The sequence below is a fragment of the Ursus maritimus genome, unplaced genomic scaffold (assembly GCF_017311325.1).
Source record: "Ursus maritimus isolate PB19 unplaced genomic scaffold, ASM1731132v1 scaffold_5, whole genome shotgun sequence".
Classification (NCBI taxonomy): Eukaryota; Metazoa; Chordata; class Mammalia; order Carnivora; family Ursidae; genus Ursus; species Ursus maritimus.
Window position 1 is genome coordinate 53,294,195 of NW_024426663.1, and position 13,955 is coordinate 53,308,149.

The following is a 13,955-nucleotide window of genomic DNA, read 5'->3' on the forward strand; positions in this document are numbered from 1 at the left end:
GCAGATAGTAAGGAAAACACTAAGTTCAACCCTAAATTCTGTTCCAAAAACAGACCAAAGGCGGCTAAAATTATAGGAAAATTTGTGTTCAGACTCCTCCGGACACACATCCCATCAGAGGAAAATACAACTCGTGCTGAAGGAACCTAGAAAAAAAAAAGTGACAGGGCTCAAATGAAGGGAGAAGAAAGAAGCAACTCTGTATGTAAACACTCAGTGTAGGAAGGAAAAAAAACAATACACAGGGAAGAATATGGAATGTTCCCACCAAATGCGAATAGGCCCAGTCAATGCCATTTATTATACATGTTGAACAGTCTCTGAGACCCAAGGGCTCCCATATGAAGTTTTTTTTTTTTTTTCCTTTTTCTTTTTTGCATCAAACAGGTTCTTCCAAGAGCCTGCTCACAAGGAAGAAAAAAAAAAGAGTAATCCTCAATGAAATGAAACAAACAGGAAAAGCTGAACAGTCTACACATGAAAAACAAAGTTTAAAAAATTCACCAAACAAAAACCACACCAAACACTCATCCCATTTAATTTCCTGTTACATGCACTGAGGGAGCCAAGAACATCAGGCCCCAAGGCAGCAAAGCTCTGAGGTTCTAGCTCAGGCTCCCTCTATGTGACAAATTCATGCACACACGCCCGCACATACCACTGACCCAGGCAGAAATACACATGCATGCACAGGTGGTAGAGAACCACAGGGGGGTTGGGGGGAAAAGAGGGCTGGTCAAAAATGTGCCATCAACTGGACACTGGGGACCCAGAGAACCCTTCTGCTGCAGGCTAAGCAAGAGTCAAAATTAAAACAAAGGGAAAACACAGAATAAATGTAGGATGCTCAGAGAAGAGATTGGAGAGATGAAGAGGGAAAGATACAGGGGGAGTTTTGGGAAAGCAGCCTCAGAAGAGATTTTTCTTTATTGGGAATTCAGGCAGAGGTCCTGTGACTTCAGTGATATACTGAGGCTGAAGGCATATGCCACAGCATTACCTCTGCATCCTGTGCTCTCTTCCAAAGTAGAGGGAAACCACAGACACCCACCCTCTAGCCCTCCCCATTGCGGCTCTTAAGGACTTTCCCAAGTACCCCCTAAAAAATGACCCCCCCACACACAAACGAAGTTAGCAAAGAGCCAAGCACAGAAAGCCTCAGTAACTCTTCTTGGTGGAACCAAAGCCAGAGAAGCCCATCACAGCTGCCATCTCATCATCCTCCTCAAATGTCAAGTCCTCCTCAGCCCTCCTTTTCTTCTCCTTCTGTTTCTCTTTCTTGTAGGCTTTGGCCTTTTCCTCCTAGGGGGGAAATCACTCAGAATCAGTTCAGACTCCTGAGCCAAACGTTGAAAGAGACAAGTGAGTGTCAAGATTCCTTTCTATCTTTAGGAGAAAATAGTTAAAGACAAGTAAAATTTCAAGAGCAGAGGAAAAGCCACAGTAAAGATTTTAAGAAACAACAAACAGTAGTTTTAGCCTGTGAAGAGCACTTCTCAGTCCTACATTCCAGTTCATCTCTAGTTCTTAAAAAGGTTACGGAAGCAAAACCACATATAACAACTCTCACCCTGGGGCACACAGTACATGCCAGTAACTGATCTAAACGCTTTATGGAGATTATAAACTAAGATCTCTAATGGGAAAACTGAGGCATGGAGAGATTATATAACTCGCCCAAAAGTCATAGCCAGTAAGTGAAGGAAACAGAATTCTGACCCAGTCAGCCTGGTTCCATGTGCCTCGTGGGGACTAGGTGTATTTAATCCCTCCTGCAGCAAAAAAAAAAGTAGGCCCAGACAGTCCAGGAAAAAAAGGATAGGTTCACAGCCATATCCTTAAGATCACAACAGTCCCAAACAAAGACAATAAATGTTTCCCCCAATATAGTGAAATTCAGGATACAACTATCCTCTGGGGGTGGGAGTGGAATGAAGAAGCCTCCTCCTGATTTGTAACACAAAATTCAAAGCTGGGGGACAAAAGATGTAAGGATAGCAGAGCCTTACCTCTTCTCTGAGCTCTTTCATTCTTTCCTCAAAATCATAATCTTTCTGTTTCTCTTCCATCTTCTTCTTGTTGACTTCAAAACGCTTCTTCACCTGATCCAAGGTGGAACGTTCCACACGCATAGACATGCCCAGATTTCGCTGATCTGGGTGGGATCAATAGTGAAAAAGGTAATGGCATTACAATATCCTCAGACCCTCAAAACGTTTTTGATATTAAAAAAAAAAAAAACTTCTCATAAAATACACAGCAAAAATAATTAGGACTGGAAAAAAAAACTCCCTTGGCTTTACTTGTTCCCAGAAGCAGCAGCTAAAGTTAGCAAGATGCAAGTGGTTTCAACTGCCCTTACTGAGCAAATGCACACCAACTGGGACAGCTAGGCCTTGGAGAAGACCACGGTCTGGGCTTGTTGAGAGCCTAGAATAGTGTCTCATCTTAGGGCCTCCAGAAACACTAGATAATGAAGTAAAGCACGCCCCGTACTGAAGCCACTGGAGAAATTCTCAGGCATTAAAAAAAGATCCAACTGAAACCACCCTTTCCCCTACTCCACCTTCAAAACCCAGTCCCAGCCCTATCACAAACTACCTCCAAGCCTTACGTTTCTTTCCGTTAATGTGATCCAGGAAGTTGATAGAGTCTTTCACCACACAGTCACAGACATTGCAGTAATACCTAGCAAACAGAAGAAACACCACTTGTGTCAAATCTAGCTGTAAGGATCTTAATGTTTTCAACCAACAAACTCATATTTTTAGGTAAATTTTCTTTTTACAAAGAAGGCACTTCTCATTTTCATAAAGCATTACCTCTTGAAAGAGTACGGTAGCCAACCTCCAAGATGGCCCCACAACGATCCCCAAATTCCTGGTATTCGTACCTTGGGCAGTCCCCTCCCAATTTGTACCAAGGCTGGTCTGTGACCAAAAGAATATTTCAGGATGCCTGATGGCTCAGTCAGTTAAGCATCTGCCTTCAGCTCAGGTCATGATCTCAGGGTCCTGGGACGATAGCCCTCCATCAGGCTCCCTGCTCAGCAGGGAGTCTGCTTCTCCCTCTACCCCTCTTTCTGCTCGTGCTCTCTCTCTCAAATAAATAAATAAAATCTTAAAAGAAAAGTTTAAAAGTGATGCTATAGCACTTTCAAGATTAGGTTATTAAAAAAAAAAAAAGTGGCTTCGGTCTTTGTCTATGTCTTACTCTGGGGATGTCACTTGCTTTACTGTGAGCATCACTATGGAGAGGCCCATGAGGCAAAGAACTGAGGCCTCCAAAGAACTATCACATGAAAGAGCTTTCAATCAAATCAATCACACCCACTTACGCCTCAGATGAATGCAGACCCAGCAGACACCTTCAGTGAAGCTTTATGAAACCCTAAGCCAGAACCACAGAGGTTAAGTCTTGTCCGGATTACTTACCCATAGAAATTGTAAGCTATCTGCTGTTTTATGCTGCTAACTTTTGGGTGAATTTGTTAATTTACACAGCAACAGATAACTAACACAGAGAGAAATGATGTTAGTGGGTTTTCTAAGCAACCCAGAGACATGTCACTCACTGCTGTTTTGCCCTACTAGAAAACCTAAATGAACAAAGAAGTATTGGTAGGCAAAAGACTACAGTTCTTGCAGGACACTTCTTCCCACGGGTTATGGGTCTTGGTCTAGGAAGAAGGTGTACGATCAAGCAATCCATAACAACTACAATGTACTTTCTGCAGGGAATCTGGAACCTCAACTCCCTTTATTCACCATCAACAGCTCCCAGGCTCCATTCTAGCTCCACCTAATCTCTCCCCTCGAAATGTCCTCAGTAGTCCTTTCCTTCATTTCGTCCTCTTAAGATATTAAGAGGTAGTTACAGTGCTAATATGAAGAGGCCTACAGAGTGGTCCCTCCTAAAGACACTATAATGTTTAGTTGAGGCCTTGGGGAGGGGTGGGGGGACAAATCTAAAGGTAGAATTATAGGGTAACATGGCTGTTCTCCTGGGGCCAGAGAACCTCCTCAACACTTGCTAAAACCAACGAAGACAGTTTATTTGACCTATTCCTGGCTCCTGAGAAAGACGAAAAGTCACTCACCCTCCCATCTCAGATTGTGGCGTGGTCTTGGTAATGACAATTGTCTTCCCAAGCTTGGATTCCAGGTCCACCTTATAGTCTCTATGCCGGAGAAGCTCCCGTTTGACTGGCTGCACTGGTTTTCCTAAAATATAATAGAGAAAGAAGTCCCTTTAATATTACAGTTCCTTAAGCAGAAAGGAAAAAAATGCATGAAACCGGAAATACAGATGTCTACTCTCATTTCTTTCTTGAGCCTGAACCAAGGGACACAATGACTACTTCTAGAAGCAGCTAGGGAGAATCTCAACATAGGAAAAATGATAAGCAATCCCTAAACTCTCTAGAGGCTTTTATCACTTTAAAACCAACAAATCTAAAAGCAAAGATTTTTATTTATTGATTAACTGAATTGAAGGGAGTTCTTAATTTTCACAAAAAGCAAACTTTTAAAAGAAAAGCAAGGAGGGGTGCTGGGTGGCTCAGTCGGTTAAGCATCCGCCTTCAGCTCAGGTCATGATTCCAGGGTCCTGGGATCAAGTTCCACATCAGGCTCCGTGCTCAGCGGGAAGTCTGCTTCTCCCTCTGCCCCCACCCCGCTCATGCTCTCTCTCTCAAATAAATAAATAAAATCTTAAAAAAAAAAGATAAAAAAAATTAAAATAAAATCAAGAATATTCAGTAATACTTTCAGACAGGCACCCCAAGCATAACAGAAAAGGAATCTTCAGAGGGCTGGGAAAATTTTTAAAAGGGGACCAACATTCAGGAAATACCTGTTACATACTTGGCACTACTGTACAAATTACATCAAAACTAAAAGGATTAGTGTATACAAGGTGGTGTGACAGTAAAGTGAAAGAAGAATGCATATGTCTGAAAACAGATGAAAAAACAAAATTTCTTTTTGTATAGGGGACTCCCTATCTAGGAAAGGAGAACCAACTCCCTGACACTGTACAAAACACAGAGAACAGTACTACTAACCACCAGCTGAACACAATCACACATTTCTTGGTGAGTACCCTTGCTCTTCCCAGACTATAGGGGAAGGTCTTTATTGGGCCAGTCATGTTCTACTTCCCCTTAAGTGACTTCAAGGAAAAGAGTAGCATTAATGCACAGCAACAAAATACTCCATTTCTGTACTAAGGATTCTACTCTCTTTTCTGTACTTGAGGAAAGTAGGAAATGAGCTAAGCAAAAGGAGAGCAAGAAAGCAGAGGAAACAAGAGCTGGAAAACACCTCAAAACCGCCTCACTCCATTTCCTTGCTCTCACTTTATACATTAAGAAATCGAGAACCAGGGAGGCAACACTGCCAGGGGTTACACAGGATACGAGGACATCTCATTTCAACTACCCAACCCGCTCTCCTGTTGTGACTTCGCCTCTACAATACCCGTAGCCCTTGATGGAGTAGGCACCCACCATCCTTCTTTTCTCTCTCTTCCGTGAGCCTCTTCTCGGCGAGCTTCTCATATTCATCTTTGTCCCACTTTCGGCGAAAGTCCAAGTTTTTTGTCTGTAAGGAGAAAAGCGCTCAAGATTCGTCGCTAATCATATCCGACCCCTAGAGGAACGGAGGGGACCGCGTCCACGCTGGCAAGGCGACCCCCGGACCTGTAGAGAGCGAAGACTCTCCGGACTGCACCAGGAGGCTGAGGTGGCCTCAGGTCCCCAACCCGAGAGACCTCCGCGATTCCACAGACCCTGCGCCCGCACTCCACGGGGAAGGTCTTGAACCCGGGCCACTGGACCGCAAGGAGGTGTTGAGAAGCCAGTCGGGTGCAGGATATTCCGCTCTGAGAAGCCACCCCCTGCCCCCCGACCAAAGCCTCCTCACACACAACACCTACCCCGCTGCCCGACGCCATCTTCACTGCGAAGTGAATGGGAAGCCGGAAAATGACGTAAAAAGCGACCCTGAGCCGTAAAGCAAGCTTGCCCTCCAATAAGCTGAGAGTCTCGCGTTCTAAACGAGCTAAGGACTGGAGGGCTTCTAAAACAGGCTTATTGGGCCCTCCTCTGCCCCGAGGAAATGGCGCATGCGCACGGAGAGTATGAAGCAACACGGAAGTAAGGGCGCGTACAAACGTTTTTTGCCTTGGCTTTCTAAACAAGCATCGAAGTGCTGATCTGCTTCAACTCGTCTATTTTACAAACAAGGAAACGGTTCAAATCAGTGCCCTCTGATCTAGTCTAATCAATTTTGCGTGCGTTTGCCAAGAGTTTCTAAATTTTCTTTGAGGCTGAATGGGTTATCGGGAGCCTCTAGCTGCCCCATTTACCTGTATGCACTAAAAATGTGGCCCCAACACCAGTGTTTTTAAGTTGCAGCCTTCCCAGCGCATATATAGAAATCATTTTTTGCACATTGTCTCTTTATTTGGAAGCAATGCTATCACCCTTCGCTTAACTCATCTTTTTCCTTCAGTGAGGAACTTTATAGTCATTCAATCTATAGGGCACAATTTAATCAACATGATTGGACTTGGAAAGGCCAGTCATCAGCAATGTGGTAGGGTGAAGAACTATGGCAGATGGCTCACTATATGCTGACTTCAACATGACTGTATCTCCAAGTTGGGGGGGGGGCAGTGGGGAGCACTGGGGAACTGTGACTGCTCCCTTCACTGAATACAGAAGCATCACCCCTGGGAGGTTTCTCCTAGCTCTCAGAATTCTCCAGTGTGCACTCCAGCGTTTTCTACGGCCTATGCAAACCAATCTCCTGATAACAAATCACCCAAACTACTACATTTAATATTTTATTTAATATATTATCCAATCACTTCTAGAACAGCCACTTCCATAGGAGAACACGGAATATAGTCGAGCAGTAATTCTGGCACAGGAAATGGTCTCCAAAATCTCAAAAGATTAGACCATTTTGTCAGTCACCTACTAAATTCAACATTCAGGTTACTAAACAGACAGCCTCACTCTATTAAGAGTAGATGGACTAGAGAGATACCACATCAAAATGAGCACTGCTATGCCCTTAGGATAGCATCTTCGTCCTCACAAAGGAGAAAGCAGCCATTTGCCCCTTTCCTGCTGTCTCCCAAAACTCCCTGGACAAGCCAAGGGCAGGTTGTGGACAAACTTCCAAGAATCTGATTCAGAAGCCGTAGTGGTAGGTCAAGTATCTGACTTCTGATCTCAATGGTCTCAGCCTGAGGCAACTTTCCTAGAGCCTTGAGCTCAAAGCAACCATCTCAGCACCTCTTGGCAGCATTCAATGGCACTTCAAATCTGCCATCTGTCTCTGCAGTTAGAGCACATCTCTTTCACATACCAGCCATCTGCACCCATGCAGAATAGCTGCTCACACTAGCCCAGGAGTCCTCAGGGCCTCCTACAGTTCTGTACCCAGAAAGGATGGAGGAGGCAGAGGAACATGTCACCCATCCTGGCCAGCAGTTGTGAAGTCCATCAGGAACTTAGTCCTAAAAGAAATATCTTCTAGAAAGAGCAGCAGATGGCAAGCAGGCAACGATCAAGACTCAGATAGTCTCTTCTGAATTTCGGCCACAAGATTTTCCCGTTTAATGGCCACCTGTAACATAAGAGAACCCTCATGTGGCAAACTATAAAGAGTGATACTAGCTTCTTAGTCACTGCTTTTCCAGATTCATTTTACCCTGCATCTGCTCCCACTACTTATATAACCAGTAGGAAGAAGTGTGGGCTTCAAGAAGGTATGCCCTCAACACTAAAGAGATTCAAACATCTGGGGCACTTGCCTGGCTCATGTGACCCTTGACCTTGGCGTTGTGAGTTCGAGCCCCAAGCAGGGTGGAGAGATTACATAAAAAATAAAATCTTTAAAAAGGGGGGGGCGGTGGAGAGGGGTTTTCAAACACCTGATCTACGTCTATTTTGTTGGACTGGTCTCAAAATACCCATTAAGATTTCATCGGTCCTTCTGCCCACCTCGCTAATACTCACTGGTTAAAGGATTGCCTGCGTGGGTCTTCATTCATCTTTAACACTATTAACCCTGGAGATATTTCCTCAGCCGTAAGACACATATTTCTTAAAGAATCTAAGAAAGGTAAAATACTTGATTCCTTCTATTTCCCCCACTCACCTCCTCCCTGCTGGCCACTGAACGAAGCTTGATTACCCCTTCCTTCAATTCTTGCTCACCAATAATGACCGCCAGTGGAATGCCCGTGTGCTCACAGTAGTGCAGCTGAGTTAGTAGTTTAGGATTGTTCTTATACAGCAGCTCTGCCTGAAAAGGGTGAAGTCAGAATAAGGGGCTTAGAAGTAACCACACTCCTCAAGCATTTCCAAAGAAATAAGTAGCTAGCCCTCCTACTAGAAGACACTTAAGTGAAGACTAGAAAGGTCTTGAGTTCCACCTTAGACTTTAGGTAGAAATGGCCACCTGAAATGGCTACACATACCTAGATGACCTGGATATAGGTTCTACAATACCTTGATCCCAGCATCCCAAAGCTCTGAAATTAGCTTCAACCGTTCATGAAGAAAGTTCTTCTGTGGTGTGGCCACAAACACTTGGGTCTCTGTGGTCCGTATCTTCTGACCAGAAGTCTGATTAAAGAGAGAAAAGAAAGTAAAACTAATAAAAAACTTCTTGTGCATCAGTAATTAAAAAAAAAAAAAAAAAAAGACAAAAAGAATCATCAGAAAAACAGTCCAACTGTATATCCACAAACATGAGTTTTTAGTCTCCAGGCCCAATCCACCCCTACCTAGGACCTACCTTCATCCTCTGTTCCACAATGGCGAAGATTCGCTCCACCCCAATACTGAGCCCCACACATGGCACCTTGTGGCCCTTGGGGTCAAACATGCCCACCAACCCATCATAGCGTCCACCAGCAGCCACACTGCCCACATTGAGGGACTCCTCAGCCTGAGCTGGGGTCTGTAGTAGCACTGCTTCATAGATCACTCCAGTATAGTAGTCCAGTCCCCGAGCTAGGCTTAGGTCAAAAGAGATCTGTGGGAACAAGACTATAGTAAGTCCAAAAAAAGACTCAGGACCCTGAGAATCCCAAAGTTCAGCAGGAAGTCCACTCCCAACTCAGCTTACCTTCTCAGCAATTCCAAATAAAGTCAGGTATTCAAATAGCAGCTTCAAGTCCCCCAAGCCCTCTATGGCCTGCTTGTTCTGGGATAGTCTAGAATCCTGGAACATTTCCTCTACCAAGGACACCCCACCTGGGGAGACATATGGGGAGAAATCAGGTCTGTGCTCTCACACAGATGTGTTTTACCCAAATTTATTCTTAATATGCTCCAGCTAATCCTCCTCATTTTATTTAAAAAAAAAAATTCTGATCTCTTATGACCAGACTCTCTTCCTCTGCCTTTGCCATCTGAAGACATAAAGTGGTTATTACACTAAGTAAAAGTGAAATTAAATTCAGGTCAGGCTCTGGCGCTTAGCTTGTCTTTGGAAAGGAGCTGTTTCAGAGGTAGAAGTTGTACACACATCCCCCTCACTCCAGTTCTATCACACAGCTCTGAAAATGCTGGTTCTTACCATGACATTGGATATAGTCACCAATTCTATCAGCCACCTCAGGAGCCAGGCCTTTCTTTGCCACCATCTCATGTCTCACATCATTCCAAGATATCTGTGCAAACACCCAAACATTAGCCCAGTTCCAAGATCCTTCTTCATCTAACTGGAAATGTCACGAGTAGCTAACACTATACTCAAAAAAGTCAGAGGCAGCTTAGGAAATGCAGCCACAGTCAACCCACTGCACGACGAATCTCAGGTCTTGCTTTGGAATATCTCCTTACCTTCCCCAGAAAAAGCTCACTTCCAGTCACCTTCTCCTTATTTTTCTCTAGGGGTACAGATTTGAGGGCAGGGCAGAGACTCTGATGTCGTCTACTGAAGCATGTCTTTTTAGTTACCTTGTCTAGTTTGTCTATTGAGGAGCAGATGGCATGGAACTTGCTTTCAGGAACACCACAGACAGCCAACATCCCATCCAAAATCCGCCGATCGTTGACCTATGAACTCAATGGAAATAACCCAAGTGCCTTGTCAATGCCCTCTCCCTCAAAACAATGGCAGTCCCTATTAGCCTGTCTCATAAAAAGGACAGGAAAAAAAAATATCATAGCATGAGTATATATAGATGAAACACAACAGCTGTACTGAGAAAGTCCCAGGTCTACAGGCTTAAAGGCCGGGCTCACCTATGTTTTAGGAGAGCGTCAGGCCAAATCCAGACTTCTCCCCTCAGTCTTCAACCCTGGTCTCACCTTAATGAGAAAGTCCCCAAGCTGCAACCCACTTAGGATTTCACACATGATCTTCAAACACTCTGCATCAGGGATCATAGGGTCAAATTGACCAGCAATGTCAAAATCCTACAGCAAAGAAAAAGGGAAAAGAAAAATCTTCACTGAGCAAGCTGTTCCCAGGTTGTAACTCCCCAAACTATCAAACCATGCCGCCCACATCTGGTCACTTACACACTGGCAGAACTCCCTGTAGCGGCCTTGGACTATGGTTGGGCTCTCTCGCCGCCACACCTTTCCGACATGGTAGCGTTTCATCTTCTTCACTTTATTCATGGCCAGATAACGAGCAAAAGGGACCTCACATAAACAGGTTAAGGAGAAAGCATACTGCATTCAAAGCTTAGGCCCAGTGTACGGACATTTGGGAGAACTGGGCCATTACCAATTGGATCTCAACCAATTACGGTGAAAACAAGGACGTTCTCTGCCTTGTTTCCCACTATTCCCAAGGCCTAGCAGTGCTTGACATTCAATATATATAAAGGAATGAAGGAATCCCACCAAGCAAAAGTGCAAGCTCAGTAAAAAAGCAGGGGAAGCTGGCCTACTGCCCACTGAATGAGACAGAAATAACCCAAGAACTCCAAGTATGGGCTATTCCTTCCCATTCAGATCAATTCTCAACCACTTCAAAACAGTCAAGTTTCAGAACCTGGATTTGCCTGCAACTTCTATGTCAACGTTTCTTTTCTTTTCTCTCTTTTCCTTCCTTCCTTCCTTCTTCCCTCCCTTTCTTTTCTTTCTTCTTTTTTTTAATGTCAATGTTTCTTAAAGTATAGGTTGAGGACCACCTGCCTCTTCATGATCCCTGGTGACTATTTAAAATGCAGATTGCTGGGGCGCCTGGGTGGCTCAGTCGTTCAGCGTCTGCCTTCGGCTCAGGGCGTGATCCCGGAGTCCTAGGATCGAGCCCCACATCAGGCTCCTCTGCTGGGAGCCTGCTTCTTCCTCTCCCACTCCCCCTGCTTGTGTTCCCTCTCTCACTGGCTGTCTCTCTCTCTCTGTCAAATAAATGAATAAAATCTTAAAAAAAAAAAAAAATGCAGATTGCTGAACTCTACTCCACGTACAGAATTAATATCTGGGGCTAAGGGCCAGAAATCTGCATTTCTGCAATCTTCGCCAAGGGAGTCTGATACACAATAAAGGTAAATGACAGTGCTCTAGGCCAAGCTCTGCTGGCAGAATTGCCTTCTGGGAGGAACTGGAAGTAAAGGCTGCTGCAAACAGACCTACGGGATCCCAGAGGCACTGCTGTTGCTTTTGTCAAAGAAAGCCCTCTGGGTTTAGAAAGAGATGTCAGTCTCTAACACTCAGAAAGATACAGTAAGGTCATAACGCAGGGACAGCAGCTCTCCACCCTGATCCTTCAGATCATAGATTAGCCCAGAGTCCTCTCCATACTTCTCAGTGAGCATTTCCTGCAGGGATCAAACAAAAACCACCACAGTTCAAAGGAGGAACCCAGAACACAGGCTAAAAGCTCTTTGGGAAACTGAAGGCAGGTAAAGAAATGGAGTTCCAGCACTCTCTTTTCTCCTTTTACCTTAAGCTCAAATGCTGGAGTATCTAATCTCTTTGCTCCATGACGTTTAAAGCAGCCAATAACCATATCAAGAATTTTCTCCCTCACAACCATCTGCTGGGGACTAAGATCTCTGGTGCCCTAGAAACCAAAAGCAGCCATAGTGAAAACACAGACCCAAAACAAGGCCATTTAAGACAACATCTATAATCGAAAGTCTGAAGTTGAAATCTCTTTGAGTTCAGTTGACTGAGCCTGATCAGTATCTCAAGAATAGTTAAGTTTTTTTAAGTCAGTCTTAAAAGACATTAAAAGGGATTAGGAAGAGACAAGCAGAGTGGAAGGCAGAGAGGAGGGCAGTCGTCCAAGGCACTCTAATAGGACATGGTGGGGAAAAGGGCATTACCTTTGGTGTCTTGATAATAAAATTTGATTTCTCGTGCTGTGGTTTCAGTTGGGACGTTAACACTGCCTCTGAAACCTGGCAAAAGAAAAAGGAATGTGAGATGTGAGTCACAAGACTGGCCAGACCTGGGACATCTCTGGCCCTATGGCCAGACCTGCAGAGACATCTGGCCCTGAGCAACAGTCAACCTGAACACTGTTTTATCTATTTCAATCTCAGCCTCCCTCCAAAACATACATCGTACTTGCACTATATACTTAATACACATGAGATCAGGTCTTTATCATACTTGGCGTTTTTAAATGTATACCCTGTATTTGGAGTTTTTAAATGTCTGGAAAAGTTTAAGCACCTGAGAACAATGAAGGCACAGAACAACCCACCACTACCGCCACCAACCATCTAGGAGTAGGGATTAGTATGATCTCCAATTCTTAGTTCGTACTCAAAGAGCAGAAACATGAATTTTTAGTAAGATAGCAATGGTCATTAGGCTTAGAGACATGGAAAAAGTAATCTAAAGACAGAAGAGAACAAGCCCAAAGCACACAACATGCTTGTGGAGTGAACAGGAATAGATATCCAAATTGAACTAAAAAATCAGACTGGTAGGATGCTGTAACTGAAAATTAGTAACAAAAGATCTGAAGCCTGATGTTCATGATAGCACAAAGCATCTGCTAGGGTCTTTACCAAAGTAAAACTGAATTGGTAATTTTGTTTATTAGCAGCAGGCTGTATGCCCTTCCAGAGATACAAAGGGTGTGGCAGTTCCATATTTTGGGGGATTCTCTCCTCCAAAGAATGGCAGTTCAAGTCCACAGTCCTTCCTCTGCAATTCCAAAATCCAAAAATCTCTAAAAACCGGTTTCTTGTGGGGTTTCTTTCTGAAGCTCATTTTGAGGTAAACTCTAATGTGAACTCAGTCTATCTGGGGTCTTCAGTCATCTCACTTAATGGGGATATTCATATACTTTGGTTAAGAATGTGACCCCAAAAGGTTCACATAAGGGATTGTGGACCTCTATTAAAAATGCTCCCTTACTATGTATCCGTACGTAAGTCATTTTACCTTGCAGACTGTTTCCTAAACTGTAAAACGGAAATAATCCTAACCTCTCAAAACGGCTATGAGGATTAAATGACAAAGCATCTAAAATGCTTAGCTCAGGACCGGTAAACTACTCAAAAAACCCGACTGTACTACAGGGCTGCAGGCTGCGAGTCCATGTTTCATACCTGGATATCCTGCCCCAACAGAACACTCAGTCTGGCTCACCTGGCTATGAAAATGGACCTCCCTGATGCACACAACACCGCGCGGCCGCAGGAGCCGGCTAAACAGTGAAGCCCAGGCCCTCATGTGCAGGAGTCCCAACGGGGGCATCGTGTAACAGGAAGCCGCCTTTCCGAGACAGGAGCCAAAGGACCTGGGAACGAGGCAGGTCGGATTTCAGGATTTCAGCCCACCCCAGTAAGGGTGCAGAGGACTGTAGAGGTTACCCGTAGCACCAACGAAAAGGTGGTCACTTCCGCACCTTCCCAACCCTGAGGATTAGCTCCGGACCCCTCAGGCTCCGTTTCAGCTTCAGCACTTCCGGTAGTAGACGGAAGTGGTTGTTGTGCTCGGCGGAGGCTCTCTA

At 44.5% G+C, this 13,955-nt stretch overlaps 2 protein-coding genes across 3 annotated transcripts; both read right to left on the reverse strand.

The window, feature by feature from the left end:
• Positions 1 to 282: 282 nt before the first annotated feature.
• Positions 283 to 6,071, reverse strand: ZMAT2 (zinc finger matrin-type 2). The gene is made up of 6 exons (XM_008691499.2): positions 5,938 to 6,071; positions 5,510 to 5,603; positions 4,100 to 4,223; positions 2,615 to 2,688; positions 2,010 to 2,155; positions 283 to 1,302 (listed from the first exon to the last, which is right to left on the reverse strand). The coding sequence occupies exons 1-6, from the start codon at positions 5,953 to 5,955 to the stop codon at positions 1,159 to 1,161; spliced, it is 600 nt and encodes a 199-aa protein (XP_008689721.1). The 5' UTR covers positions 5,956 to 6,071; the 3' UTR covers positions 283 to 1,158.
• On the reverse strand, positions 5,938 to 13,931 carry HARS2 (histidyl-tRNA synthetase 2, mitochondrial). Of its 2 annotated transcripts, XM_008691500.2 has the most exons (14): positions 13,851 to 13,931; positions 13,592 to 13,742; positions 12,313 to 12,387; positions 11,928 to 12,047; positions 11,707 to 11,802; positions 10,553 to 10,678; positions 10,340 to 10,447; positions 9,986 to 10,084; positions 9,603 to 9,696; positions 9,150 to 9,277; positions 8,817 to 9,056; positions 8,528 to 8,644; positions 8,175 to 8,321; positions 5,938 to 7,640 (listed from the first exon to the last, which is right to left on the reverse strand). In XM_008691500.2, the coding sequence occupies exons 2-14, from the start codon at positions 13,697 to 13,699 to the stop codon at positions 7,581 to 7,583; spliced, it is 1,518 nt and encodes a 505-aa protein (XP_008689722.1). In that variant the 5' UTR covers positions 13,700 to 13,742; positions 13,851 to 13,931; the 3' UTR covers positions 5,938 to 7,580. The 2 variants fall into 2 exon arrangements, with proteins under 2 accessions (XP_008689722.1, XP_040478274.1); XM_040622340.1 differs by lacking the exon at positions 13,851 to 13,931 and having other exon boundaries at positions 13,592 to 13,844.
• Positions 13,932 to 13,955: the final 24 nt, after the last annotated feature.

Coding starts and splice junctions, on each gene's coding strand:
- ZMAT2 (XM_008691499.2), bottom strand. Junction 4,224..5,509: donor AGAGAGAGAAAAGAAGGATG/GTGGGTGCCTAC, acceptor ATTATATTTTAG/GAAAACCAGTGCAGCCAGTC. Junction 1,303..2,009: donor TGAAAGAGCTCAGAGAAGAG/GTAAGGCTCTGC, acceptor TTTCCCCCCTAG/GAGGAAAAGGCCAAAGCCTA.
- HARS2 (XM_008691500.2), bottom strand. CDS start 13,699: ATGCCCCCGTTGGGACTCCTGCACATGAGGGCCTGGGCTTCACTGTTT. Junction 10,679..11,706: donor CCCTGCGTTATGACCTTACT/GTATCTTTCTGA, acceptor TGTTTATGTGAG/GTCCCTTTTGCTCGTTATCT. Junction 9,278..9,602: donor TGACTATATCCAATGTCATG/GTAAGAACCAGC, acceptor ATGTCTCCCCAG/GTGGGGTGTCCTTGGTAGAG.